Source organism: Melospiza melodia, chromosome 1 (genome assembly GCF_035770615.1).
Source record: "Melospiza melodia melodia isolate bMelMel2 chromosome 1, bMelMel2.pri, whole genome shotgun sequence".
NCBI lineage: Eukaryota > Metazoa > Chordata > Aves > Passeriformes > Passerellidae > Melospiza > Melospiza melodia.
The window spans coordinates 23,986,122-24,000,213 of NC_086194.1; the positions used below are offsets into that span (position 1 = coordinate 23,986,122).

The 14,092-nt window shown below is 43.0% G+C and overlaps 1 protein-coding gene across 1 annotated transcript; it reads right to left on the minus strand.

The window, feature by feature from the left end:
* Positions 1-220: 220 nt before the first annotated feature.
* On the minus strand, positions 221-11,643 carry LOC134415609 (lanosterol 14-alpha demethylase). Its single transcript, XM_063151147.1, has 10 exons — positions 11,442-11,643; positions 10,457-10,555; positions 9,304-9,480; positions 5,771-5,897; positions 4,655-4,829; positions 4,359-4,478; positions 3,700-3,895; positions 3,017-3,112; positions 1,959-2,127; positions 221-1,291 (listed from the first exon to the last, which is right to left on the minus strand). The coding sequence occupies exons 1-10, from the start codon at positions 11,613-11,615 to the stop codon at positions 1,113-1,115; spliced, it is 1,512 nt and encodes a 503-aa protein (XP_063007217.1). The 5' UTR covers positions 11,616-11,643; the 3' UTR covers positions 221-1,112.
* Between the last annotated feature and the right edge of the window lie 2,449 nt (positions 11,644-14,092).

Sequence of the window (14,092 nt, forward strand, 5' to 3'; positions counted from 1 at the left end):
TGGGAGGGAAGAGCCTGTGCTCTCTCACCAGCCATGACTGATACAAACACCAGGTTTTAGAACACTTACACTGAATTTAGACGAGGAAGGACAAGACAAAACCCTGGTTACATGGAGCACTGCTGAAGGAGGCACTGCCCACTCCGAGAGTTACAAATTTACTGATGAAACCTTTTCAAAAAGAAGTACAGAAATGAGCATGGAAAACTTCTCCAAGAGGTTTGTTTACAAATTTAATTCAAAATTCCCATGAGCCAGAGCTCATTACCATTTATCATAAGCATTCTTGAACCAAACACCATTTAGCAATCCTGCATGAGTCATTACAAACCCAGACAACATTCAGCTATTTCACCTTTTTACACACAAACATGTTATTTACAAAATTCATGTTGTTCATATCTTCATATTGTTACTCTTCCACTTGACATCAAGCTTCCAGAGATCACCACTTTCAATTTTTTTAGAGAATTACTTGTTTCTTTCTGAACATAAGCATTTTACAATTACTTCAAGTTAGACAGTTAAATGGCTCATTCTTGAAATGACTTACCTGTGAACACTTTGAACTCTGCCTACCACTTAGCTGCACAGTTATGTTTTCTTAAATCAGCCAAGACCATCGTTCACTTGGAACAGGATCATAAATGCCAAAGGAAGGGCACCACCAAGTAGAGGCCCCTGTGGTGCCTGTTCCCAGATGGGTTTCCTGAAATTGGGTACAGAGGCAAGGTAGGCAGCCTTGCCCCTTGGTTGTCTGGGGAAAGTAATCTTCAATTATTTTTCAAAAGGAAGGAGTTCCAGTTGTAGAAATTACTTTTTTCTTCATTAGGAGGATCTGGCATGCACCTTAGAAGTGTTACATCAATAGAAAAGACACTTTTGCTTTAAAAAAGCAATGAGAAAATTGTAGAACAAGCAATTACCCACAGCAGCAGTAAACAGTGTGGGTGAACAAAACAGATGCAAAACTACAATTGCAGAAGTTTTGCTACTGTTGCTTTCCTAACAGTAGATTCATCAGCTTCCATCTGCCACTTATCCTGTCACAATTTTATTCAGAAGTCTGTTAGTTCACACGACTTTAAAAAGTAAGGTTTTAGCGCCAGAGTTTACAGTGACCGCCTCTTGTATCTGATAACAGGGTTGTTAGGTGTGTGTATCATTGTTGTGTAATTTATAGTTGGAAAATAACCATTGATGAGATCAAATTCATACAAACGAAGCAAAGTAGACCAAATAGTCTTAATTTGAACATAAGCAAAGTTTTCTCCAATGCAGCGATGACGGCCTAAAAAGAGAGCCATAAAATGCCATTAGAATATTTCATTGGATCGCCTTTGACAATCAGAAAACTTCAGAAGTTTTATGCAGACAGTAGTTGCCCCTTTCTCAACAATCTGAGGCTCTGATTATTTCACATACCCCATTCTATAATTCCACCCAAGTCTTATTTTTCCAAGTTGTCACTGCATAAAGCAGATGAGTAAGGTAAAGTAGATGACATTGTGCTGTTCTGTCCCCACTAGGCAGCATTAATTTATGTATCAGGAAAGAAGCATTTGCAACACAGAAATGAGATCAGCTCTAACTCCATCACAGCAGTATTTGCAAACTGTTCTGAAAGTTGGGACTCTGCAGACTTTTTCACTGCCTTCAACTGAACTTGTGTTACCAGGTTTGTCCTTGACTTGAAAAGATGTGAGTCAAGCATCGCTCATGCTAACCTGAAGGTGTTTTGATAACTGCTGTGAGAGATATATACAGCTATGACTAATGCAGAACTATTAACTTTTTTCTTTTAATAGCACCTTCAGAGTAAGAAAACTTTCAGGCAAAAACAGGAAAAAAACCAAATCTATCCTCAGACGGTGCAGCGTGGAGAGGTGCTGTAGGAGATAGTTGGTGTGAGCCACCTCAGCACAACCTCACACAAGGTGCTGCATTCTCTTACTCACCAGCACCAAATGGAATGTATGTAAACTTCTCTCCAGCTGCTGGGTTATCTTGGAGGTATCTGTCAGGCTTGAAGTCCAGAGCATCATTCCAGGAGTCTCTGAGTCTGTGATTAACAGTGGGAGATACACACACTTGATGGCCAGGGGGAATATTGTATCCAGCAATAGTCTACAAGAGAAGAGACAAGACCCCACATGACAAAAGGTCTCCATTTTTCTTTTTAAAATGTTACCTGAAGTGTTATATCATGATGCTTTAAATTTCAAGAGTTTTTGGCCAAGTGCATTTAATATTACTGCAACCCAACACTTCCTCTCATACTTGAACAGGACACAGTGCTCAAGGAGTTGCAGGAACCTTCCAGCTGTTTTAGTAAGGCTCACAGTTCTACAGGAGGTTTTTTTTTTTTAAAAAAAAAAGGAAAGAATGAAATTAAAATTTATTGAAAGCCTTTGACATTGAAGGGACATGGTTAAAAAAAATTTGAATTTTTGATATGGTACCGTACTTGTACAAACAGCCAGTTTTCTTTCAGATTTACCTAGCTTGTATTAAAAGCAAGCCAAATTTTTCTATTACACCAATTAAAAGTACCTGGCAAACAAGAAAATGGTGGCACCAAACTAAGCTCAAATAAGACTGGTAACTACAAAACTACTGGTTTTGCTGAAAGAAAATAGCACATGGCTGTTGCTGGATCCCAGAGCTGCTCTTCTCCAGGTGGAACAATCCCTGTTCCCTCAGCCTCTCACCACCAGTGCTGCAGCCCCCTCTCAGCCAGGTGGCCCCTCTGCTTGTTTCACTTCATCAGTCTTTTGCTTGCTGGGGGCTGCAGGGGTCTGAAACTGGACACAATTCCACATGAAGGTAAAAAAATACCAAGTTCAAGGTATTAATTGCTTTCCTAACTCGACATTGGCTATGCTACCACTGACAGAACCCCAGAATGCCATCAGCTTTCCTCCCTGCCAACAAACACAGCTCACTTCTGTTTCCTTCTGCCAGCTGAGACCTAGCCTGTGCTGCTGCAGTGAAATTAGCTCCAAAGTGTCCTCACCTGAGGAGTTCTGGCCATTCTCATCATGGTCATTATAGGAGGTCTAAGCCTTAAAGTTTCTTTTAGACAGCGATCCAACAAACTGAGATCTTTGAGCTGAAAATAGAGAGAAAATGATGTACCAAAATTTAGCCAAGTTTATTCAACACAAACAAAATGCTATTTTATACCATTTAAAAACATAAAATAGTGAAGAGTAAGTAGTTTGTATTTACATGTACTTCATTAGCTACACTGATTATTTCTTTTCCATTTGATTCAATTAAGAAGGAAAAAATCACTGACCGGTGCAATTAAATACAACTACTGTCTTAGTGATTTGCCTCTTAAGTATTTTCTGTTGCCTAATTAAAGAACACTGCATTGTTCTGAAACATTGCATTTCTTTCCTCTGTGAAAATATGAGGATCTTCTACAGAACTGTCATTTATTAAATAAGCATAGGAATGACAATTTCCCTAATGAACACTGATTAAAAAAACAGTATCAAGCTGAAAATTTACTTGGACAGGAAGAGAAGAAGAAATGTACTGGCAAACAGCATTATCAGAGAATGACTGTACCAATTATGATTTTAACACAAAAGCATGCGACTGTATTTCAGGTCCAATGAGCTTTTAATTTTTTTAAAAGAAGCATCTAAAAGTATGAAAATACCCCTAGGACTTAGGTAACATACAGACCTGATCATAAGTTAAGGGTGGCAAGTCCTCCCCACACACAGCTTTCTGTTCTGCATAGCACTGCTCCTGCAGGGCTTTGTCCCTGGCGAGGAAGAAGCCGAGCCAGGCGCTGGTGGTGGAGGAGGTGTGCTGCCCTGCCAGCAGCAGCCCGATCAGCATCCCCGCGATTTCATCGTCCGTCAGTGCGCGCCCGTCCCTGCAGAGAAGGAACCGCGCTGCAGCTTCATCCGGTCACACTGCACTATTGAGCATTGCTATCTATACAGCAGCAGTTACAATTCCTTCTAACGTACTCCTTAGTCCTACTCTTTTATTGCCTACCCTAAACAAAGAGGAGAAAGATCTAAGGGGAAGGAGAAGGGAGAACAGAGGGAGAGAGACTCTTTAGGAGCCTTGAAGAAAATCATTCCTCAACAGCCAGCAAAGAGAAAGGAAGCGACCTCAGTCACCATCTCATGACCATCAGTGAAAATCTCAGAAATCTGAATAACCATTGACAACTGAAGTTTTAAACCTGTTTATAATAATACAACTAGGACAAACTGCATGCAACAAAACCAATTCAGAACATGTGGCAGTGTTTCTTGGGTTGTGGTAGATAGTTCTAACTAAAGAGCTCAAAGTTAATCTTCAAATAAGTCTTTAAACTCTTGGCTTACTTGTATGAAGCATCAAGTAGAGTTTGGAGCATGTCATCCTCCTTTTTCTCAGACTTCCGACGTTTCTGGATAACCTTGTAGAAAATATTCTTTATTTCTCTGTGTGCTCGATCTCGTCGTCTGCGATTCAAAACACTTCCATTAGCAACTTTACACAACGTAACACAAAATGCTTATGAGCATTTATATGGATGTCTAGAATAGCTTACAAAGAAGAAGTGGTGGGGAGGGGGGGCAATCCAAACAATGATGCTTAGATAAAATGCTTAAGTGGCTCGCTCTGTCAGCGCGGGTACCTGAAGCTCGGCAGAGGCAGCCAGCCTGGCAGCAGCCAGGCAGCGTGAGTGAAACCCCCGTCCAGGTCGGCGTACAGCTGAGCCACCTTCTCGTCCAGCAAGCCTCGGATCTCCTTCCCATGTAAGCAATGGCTTGCTGTCAAAATGATCAGTTCTGAAAGGGCTTCAAACAGGTCTGAGGAAAGGTTTGGAAAACATTACTGAAATGTGGCTGATCAGATGTTTCTTTGAACAACTCTTTAATTAGATCATGGATACCTTTTTTCTAAGGTATGTCTTTCTAGAATTTTTTCAAGCAGAGTTAGTAATTCTTCCAAAGCAAGCCATGCATCACAAGCTCAATCCTTAATAAATATAGGTGAAGTCATACAAAAATTTAACCTTGAAATCCAAATCCATAGGAAACCAGTTAATTTTGCTGCCCACTGAATTATTTTTATATAGTAGTCCTTAGACACTTAAATATCAATTTATATATTACCATATTATGAACTACGTTTACATATGAATCATATACATTCAAAATAATTCAATATATTAAAATGTGACGATATTATATAATTGTTATGCATTTATATATAAGTATGTATGTTTAAAGAATATTTGACACTGTTATGCAACTGTGAGCTTGCAATGATGATGAAGGGCAAGTTGGGAGTGAGGGAAAATAACAATTTCACTTCAGTCACTAACGTAACCATATGAGCTTCCAAGATGCAGTTTTTCACTGCAGAAACTCCCAGAGCCAAGATTTTCAGCACAGGCTCTCTAGGAAGTCAGAGCTGAAGCTTTTCCCAGGGACTAGGAAATGGTTACACTGAGCTGACTGATACCATCCAAAACAAGCAAAACAGGTGCACTATGAGCTGACTAGGAAAGCAAAACTAACACAGTCCTTCATCCCTTTCAGTGATTTTCTGAGCAGCTTTATTCTCCAATAGTCTTACATTTGATTTTTAAAAATCTGTATTTTCTTTCTTCTGATATTCAGTATCCTTTTACCTATGTAATATTTAATTTCTTTTATATTGCAGTACATCTTTTACAAAAATATGCTGCATTGGCCTTAAGTACATCTCAGAAAACTGGAGGAAAAATGTATTTGATCCTGCTTACTTTTCTCTCCACGTTCTCCCCATGCTTTGAAATACTCCTTTGTTTCTTCTTCGATCACAGATACATGCTGTCTAAACTGGGCAATGTTTAGCCCAGTTTTGAGCATCTTCTTCTGTTCCAAAAATACCTAAAAGAACGAAGACAGAATAAGCAATCAGTACAAGGATCATCATATTAATGTGATTAAAACTTATTAGAATTTCTACTATAAGAACATCCAAAAGTAAATAGGGATTATGATTAGGACTGCAGGGTACAGCAGATACTCAGTTTTTACTAACAGGTAATACTCTGTTTTTCACTTCTTTGTCTTTGAAGCAATAGTTCAGAAACATTCAAGTAAAGTAATAACTCAAAGAACCTATTCTTTCCTTACTGCAAAAGAAGTTCTCTCTTTTGCAGTAACCAAACAAAAAAATTATTTTAGTATCTTAATTAAGCTTTCTCCCTGAAGATACAAAATGCATGCAAAGTTGAACTATGAAATGCCCTTTAGATATATAATCACAAATATAACCAGCCCCATCTTTGCAAAGTCTGGATTTAGCCTGTGTCCCCTGATATGTGGCCTCCTCACCTTCTCTCCCTCTCCTGTGTTCTCTCAGGCAGAAGGTCCCTGAACTAGAGATGACCCTTTCTTTTACAGAGCCCTCTGATCTCACTGCCCAGGAAGTCAGACAGGCAGGAGGCAAACTGCTTCCTAGGAAAATGGTGAGTTTCACACCCTTCTCACCTATTTTCTATGTATAGATTCACAGCTAACAAACCTACCAGTGAAAAACCCTTTGTTACATGAGAACCATTCAATGTCATTGAGAAGACATTGACTCAGAAAATTATTAATTTGATTTTTATGCCCTAATTATGAATGAGGCATCTGCAATGTACTGTGAGTAATACACTAAAAGCTGTCTTCCCACCAAGGGCTCTGCATGTATGATACAGAACAAAAGGCATTAAGAGAAAAGCTACTTCCCAGAAGCTTCTGTTTTGAGAATGCAGTGAGGAGCCCAGCAGTCTGTCAGAGGGCACGCATGCCACAGAGCAAAGAGACAAGCACATTTTCCCTTGCAGCATGCCAGCCACTCTCCAGCTTGATGGAGACAGGAATAGCCAAAGGAGTGAACAAATCCTCTGCAATTTCAGCTCCTCTCAAAAAAAAACTACCTGCAAGAGGCTTGGAGGGAAAAGAGGGAAACTGAATATGAGTTGATGTATTGACTATGGATATTAACAATTACCAGAATCACTGGTAAGTAAGCAAGTTACTAATTTTAAAGAATAAAGGATGGTTCTTCCAAACACATGACTGAAAGTCACAGAATTAACAGATAGTTAGCAGCTTAAGCAGAGAAAAGGGGGTCCCAAAAGAAACTTCAGGATGATCCATCAATTATTGAATGCCAATGAAATTTTCCATGGCTCTCTAAATGCCTTCCTATTAGATGTCTGAAATGAAATCGTGGTGGTGACACTGTGCAAAAAAACCCAGCTTACCTCTAGCAGAATGCATTTGGCCACAACTGGCTGTGCTACCTCTCTAGCTTCATAAAAGGAAACTAGAGATAATCAGAGATCGTTTAAAGGTCAATAGCAAACTCCCTACATCTCTTCACTGTGGAAAAAGAGTAATTTTTGGAGAAAAAAGGATTTTTCTGAGGAACTTGAATCTGCAGAGATAATAGGAAAGAAGTCCTTGTGGTATCAAAGGTATGAATTAAGCAGACATATCCACAGATACCCAAGGCTTACTGAGTAATATGGTTCATCTCTTGACTAAAGCAGAACTCAAGTGCACTCTAGGGAAAAAGAAAACCTAGGGTGACTGTAGAAAAATACCTAATTTCAGAAAAAGCAACAAAAAGCTGTATATGGTGGGCCAATGAGGTAGGCCTTAATCATCCCTAGGTGCCTGAAGTACATGGTGGTAGAGAAATGCCCATTTCCAAGGAGCTTACAGAAAATTCTGTAAAACTGATGGATGAGATTAGATCACATCAAAGAACTAGCTCTTGCATGAAGACAGGCATTCAAATCCATTCACAAACGAAGAGCATGAAAGCAGAAGTCAAACCATCTGTAACAAGTGGGTAAACTTTCACAGAATTAAGGACAAACCATGACCTTTTAGTTTCAAGAAGACATCCCATGACAGTCAGAATCCACAAAACAAGCACAACACAGTGAAAATCCAGCCAAGTTTGCAGCCTGATTCACAGATACTCTTCTGAAACAAGTATATACCAGAGAAGAACACAAGATGCACTGCAGAGAATTGTGCATCCTCCACACTCCAGCAGCTGCAAAAGTGATTCACAACTCCATCCCTGACTTTTTGAGGAAGACCTCTGACTATGTGAACTGGTAGAGACAAGTCTGTTAGAATGATCCCATTCATGGAAGAGATCTCCTAGGACACAAGAAATTGTCTCCTACTTGTTGTCCAGGCTGCAGTCCTGCTGGCTCTCATAGGGATGAGGAGCTATGCAAATCCATCAAGTGGCAAAGAACCTACCACCCAACCAACCAATTCTCCCCCAGACTGCTATCCACAATTTAGTACTTCTGACAAAGGAGGAGACAACCAAGTTCTCCTTTACCTACTTAGAAAGTAGCAAGTTGCAGGTAGTTAGCTGTGTATGAGATTTCCAAAAGAACAGGGTATGGCCAACATGCTTATTCTGTGGATTGTGGCAAAATGCCAGCGTGGAAGCACAGAGAGTAGTGATTACTGCCCCTAAGCCGCATCATTAACAGGGCAACAATCACAGCATGTAGGCAGGGATGAATGAAGAGATATGCTAAGGAGGAAAATAAATTGATGGTCACAGAAACTAGTCAAGTGACTGGCATTCACACTAACAAAATGAGGCCAGAACTGAAGATCCAAAAATAAGGGATATCACAGTGCTGTTTCTTCCACCCAATTACTCTGCTATACAACATGCACTGAACAGAGTGCCAGTGGGGCCACAGAAAAGTTGGCTTCTGCACTTTGAGTCTGACATGACAGGCCATCCTCACAAACAAGAAAGCAGCCAATGCTTAGCTCAGATACAATGCCATGTGACACAGCCCCCGTGCTCCCATGCAGACTGTATTCTGCAAACATACACAATGATTTCTGTCTGAGAAAAACAAAGCTTGTGGTTCAAACTGTTAAATTATTACTCCCATGTCTAGATTTGGCATGGCATAAATATAAAGTCCCCACTCGTAGGGCTTTCTCAGAAGAAAGACCTGAAGTTGCTTGGAATGAAAAAGTGAGCTGCAGGCAGTGGCATGCTGCATGGGAAGAAAAAAGTGACTGACTAGTTTTTCCTCTATGGTGAGAGTAGGTGGTGTCAAAAACAAACAGCCAGGTGGTAAACAAAGCAACCTGAACATTCCAGATTACCCACGAGACTGCTTACCTATTGCAATATGTACAGATCATACAAACACAACCCCACACGCAGAGCCAGGAGCTCAGGGCTGCCCACACAGCACTGAAGCTGCCCTGCTTTCCTAGTGATGGCCCTGAAAATACAAACCGCGTTGGGGACGTCGTAGGCGACGCCCCTGCCGAAGACGGGCGTGGTGAGGCGCGAGTACACGTCCTCCGCGTTCAGGTCCTCGTTCTTGCTGTTGAACAGCAGCGCTGCAGCATCACTGCCCAGCAGGTACGTGAATGTCTTGCCAACCATAGTGAAACTGAACACAGGTCCGTACTAAGAGAGAGAATAAACAAAAAAACCAATTGATTTGAAATAAGAACAAAAATCATTAAATCCCTATCCCGTATAATCTTTCATAAATGAATTTTTCTACTTCTAAGAAGTATCTAGACATTTAATAAAGACACATCTATTTTAAACCACATTTAAATTCGTTCTATATGTACACACTAGTGATATCTAATGTTATAATGAACACGTATGAGCATGCACATTTTAAAACCATTTATTTTAGAAAACATTAATAAAAGACCAGTCACACAAAAAAAAAATAGCAGAGATATTGCAGCATATATGGACCCCAGTAATCTACAAACACTGTCTCAAAAAATTATGGATTTATGGAGTTATGCTTAGATAATTAGGGGTAAATATGATTTTGAAGTTTAAAAGTCATCTCTAGCAGACCTTCATGCACCAGATTTGATTTTCTCTAAGCTAACCAAGCTAAGGTTTAAGCTTATAACTCCAGTTTTAGACAATGTGAAACAGCTTGATAAATTTATTTTAATTGAAATTAAGGCTCTACTGATTTAGTTAATTCCTTCTGGGCTGTTACAGTATAAAAACTACTGAGGTTTTATACACTGGCTCTTTTAACATCAGAGAGGCCCACAGAGGTGGTCAGCTACATTCCAACCTGGTCACAGATTGGTAAAGAATATGAGTAAAGGTTACCAATTACAGTAAGAAATAATTTCATGCAAATGACTTTTTAATTAACTTGTGATTCAGCTATGAGTATTACCCAAATGTACAAGCATATTTGTGACATGAATCATGACAGCTCAGAAAACACTACTGCTACATAAAGAGATCTGAAGATCACAGAGCAAATGTGCACACTCCATTCTATATTGGAGATGGTAAATGAGAATAAATTGATTTTCAACAGGCCACAGACAGAGAACTTAATAGATACACAAAACTATGTTTGTATATGCTCAGCCAATCATGTGGGAAAACGTACCTTGTCATAAGCATTTTCCAAAAACTCAATGGGACTCTTTCCAAATGCAATTGCATGACCAAGGAAAGGGATGCCTGATGAAATAAAAGGTGGGTAGTTCTGTAGAAGGAAGAGAAAAATAAACACTGAATTTTCTTCAGAGATTATCACAGACTCATGAACTAAGGATATCCTGAGGGAAGGGATATCCTAGAAGGGAACCACAAGGATTGAAGTCCAACTCCTGGCCCTGCACGGGACCACCCACAAGGGTGACAGCACGTCTGTGATAGCATGTCCGTGACAGACTGTCCAAACGCTTCTCGAACTCTGCCAGGCTTGGTGCTCAAAGTACATGTGCCAGTGCCCAGAAGTTATAAAATCATGTCCATTTACATAAAAACTAACCACAGAGAAAGTTTTATATATGTTTGTTTAAACTCTTTTGTGAAAAAGCCAACTTTCAAAACTTATTCAGTTGTTTAGATAGAGCTATATTTAAAAGCAGCAAAGGTTAAAATAAAGTTCATATGATTGCGATTCTTCCTACGCTCCCTCTGAATGTGAAGCACAGATACTGCAACTGAAGAGAAAGCAGCCAGAAACGAAACAGTGCTGGAGGACTTGCTAAACAGCCCCTCAAAAGCACTTTCATACATTAGCACTGTGTTTCATACATTAACGGGCACCTTCTCCTAAGCTCCATCGATGAAACAGCACCGGGAACGCCCCAGGGCTCCGCCAGCCGCGAGTGCCTCTGCCGCTCGCGGTACCGAGTAGCCCGGTGAGGGCCAAGCGGGCCGGCTGCCCCACGGCGCGGCTGCTGGCAACGCCGCCCGCCCGCCGGACCCGCTCCCCCACGCCGGTCTTTCAGCGCCGCTTCCGCCGCGCTCCCCAGGGCTGTCCCGGGGCCGCTCCCGAGGGCTGTCCAGAGGCTGCAGCGGCCGCCCGGCTCCCCCGGCCCGCGGGCACCGTCCCCGCTGCGGCCGCCGCCCGCCGCGCTCACCTTCTTTTCGGAGCCGAGGTGTCGCCGGTAGCCGAGCTGGAACAGGTAGCCGAGGCTGAGCGCGAAGGCGGAGGCGGCCAGCACCAGGGAGAGGGGGTTGCCGACGGCCACCCGCTCCAGCAGGGACCCGCCAACCTCCATGAGGTTCAGCATCTTCTCGGCGCCCGCCGCCATCGGCCGCAGCTCCGCAGGGCAGGGCAGGGCGGCGCGGTGGGCCGGGCTGGTGCGAGCCCGTGTGGCGGCTCCGGCGCTGGGCTGATCTCTGCCCATGTGACGATTGCCGGCGCCGCAGCCAATCCGCGGCCGCGCCGCGCGGGGTGACGGCATCGCCCGGGCTGCGGCGCGCGCCATTGGCGGGCGGCGAGCGGAGGCCGGGCCGGCCCCCTCAGAGCTCGGCCCCCTCAGAGCTCCGCCCCTTCAGAGCTCCGCCCCTTCAGAGCTCGGCCCCCTCAAAGCTCCGCCCCTTCAGAGCTCGGCCCCCTCAGGGCTCGGCCCCCTCAGAGCTCGGCCCCCTCAGAGCTCGGCGCCCTCAGGGCTCGGCCCCCTCAGAGCTCGGCCCCCTCAGAGCTCGGCCCCCTCAGAGCTCCGCCCCTTCAGGGCTCGGCCCCCTCAGGGCTCGGCCCCCTCAGGGCTCGGCGCCCTCAGGGCTCGGCCCCCTCAGAGCTCGGCGCCCTCAGGGCTCGGCCCCCTCAGAGCTCCGCCCCTTCAGAGCTCGGCCCCCTCAGAGCTCGGCGCCCTCAGGGCTCGGCCCCCTCAGAGCTCGGCCCCCTCAGGGCTCGGCCCCCAGAGGCGCTCGGCGCCTGCATGTTTGAAACGCTGGGTGTCCTCGAACAGCCGTACAGCGCGGTTCTCCTGCGGGAAATTATGCCTCTGACGGTGAGCCGTGCCTCGGGCATCACTGCCGGCGCCCCCGCTGACATCCCAGGGCGCTGGTTTGCAAGGCTGCACAGCGCCCGGAGAACGAGGACCGCTTATTTGTGTTTAATTCCGGATGCCTCAAATGTTTAGTGTCAGAAAATCCGCGTGTTGTTTTTGAAATGAGTTTCCACTGAGATGTGAGGGAGTAAGATCCAATAGTGCTCAAAGCTGCATTTGGAAACAGAGACCTCATCGCAGCTGAGGTTAGCTGCTTGTCCACGTACAGTTTTTCAATTCAACGGGAATGTATCTTAATGCATTTCCAGAAAAGTCTGGTTTGGGTAGGCCTTTTCAAGGCAGTATTTGTTCATCCACTGAGTACAGTCAGTTTCTAAAGTTTAAATGTGTAAATCTGGGAAATCTAGCAGGAATTACATACAATGAGACTTTTCAACAGGGTACAGTTGCGAAGACTATATATAATGCTTTTAAATAATTTTTTGCAAAGTTCAGAAACATAGATTCCCTACTAAATCTGAAAGAAGCTATTTGTTGTCATCACTTCTGAGTACTTTTATCAATTGGAAAAGGTGCACAGGCAGAAGCAAAAGTTTGTTACTGAATGAATATTCTTGTAGGTTTTTAAAACGTAATATCCTGTGGTAAACCCTGTACCAAGGTCTCACATGTGCTGAGTATCACTAGATGAGTGGAGGTAGCAGTGAACACTTGTGAATGCCGAGATGTGCACGGAATCAATGTTGAGTATCTTAAACTCTTCATGTCAGCTATGGGATCTACTAAAGTTTTCAATTTGTTGACTGCAAGTTCTGAAGTTTCAGCACTTTTCAGGGCCAAAGGAAATTCATCAGTGCTGTAGTGATTGAGAAAATAGTTCCTTCATATTTACAAGCCTTGACAATTCTTTTGGGGGACATGAGAGCTATCACTGGTTGTTAATGACATTCTGCTCTGTCAATTTATGAAGTAAGGACATTTTTGGTGAAATAGTGTCAGTCTATTTCTTCCAAGGGAGAGGATTTCCAGATTAATTACCTATATATGAATATAGGTTTTACTTTTTATGTAATTATATTTTATATAATTATATTTAAATTTATATAGAATAGTAATTTTGTACATTATTTCTATATCTTTACCCTATAGTAGTAACAATTAAGGTAAAGCAGAGCTTTTGTATGTTCTTTCTGTTGAACCTGTATTTCTTTTTTCAGTCAACAGCCCAGCTTCAAGCTGCATCCAGCTGTAAGCTCACAATGGTTGGGGAACCCCCTCCTCCCTGCAGCAATTGTTCCCTGCACCAAGCTGCAGCAGCAGGACATCACCCCAGGACCAAAGTTCCCTCTTGAACAAGCTGCTCACTGGGGTCAGTTATTCCACTTGGTAAAATCCTGCCTGTTGTTCACAGGGTTAAGTTCTCAGTTACTCTTTTGCCTTACAGGGCCTTGCTAAGTGTTCTACTCAAATCTTTGCTTTTGGCAGCTGTACAGGTTCTTGCTTTTTAAGAATGTGCTTGTTAGATGGAGTGTAGATGGTGAGATGGGCATCTCATGTTTACAAAGGCACAAGTGTCAGCTTTGTCCATCTTGCACCTCATTTTCATTGGTTTTCTTGGTAGTGATATGAGGGTTCTTACTAATGGTCTGTCTCAGTGGTGTTGGATTTTTCTCTGTTGCCATTTTTTATTTCCCTGCTTCCAGATGAAAGGAGAGCACACACCTGCCTTGCCCCAGCAGGGTGGGCACTGCAAGCTCCTGTGTACCCAGGTGCCA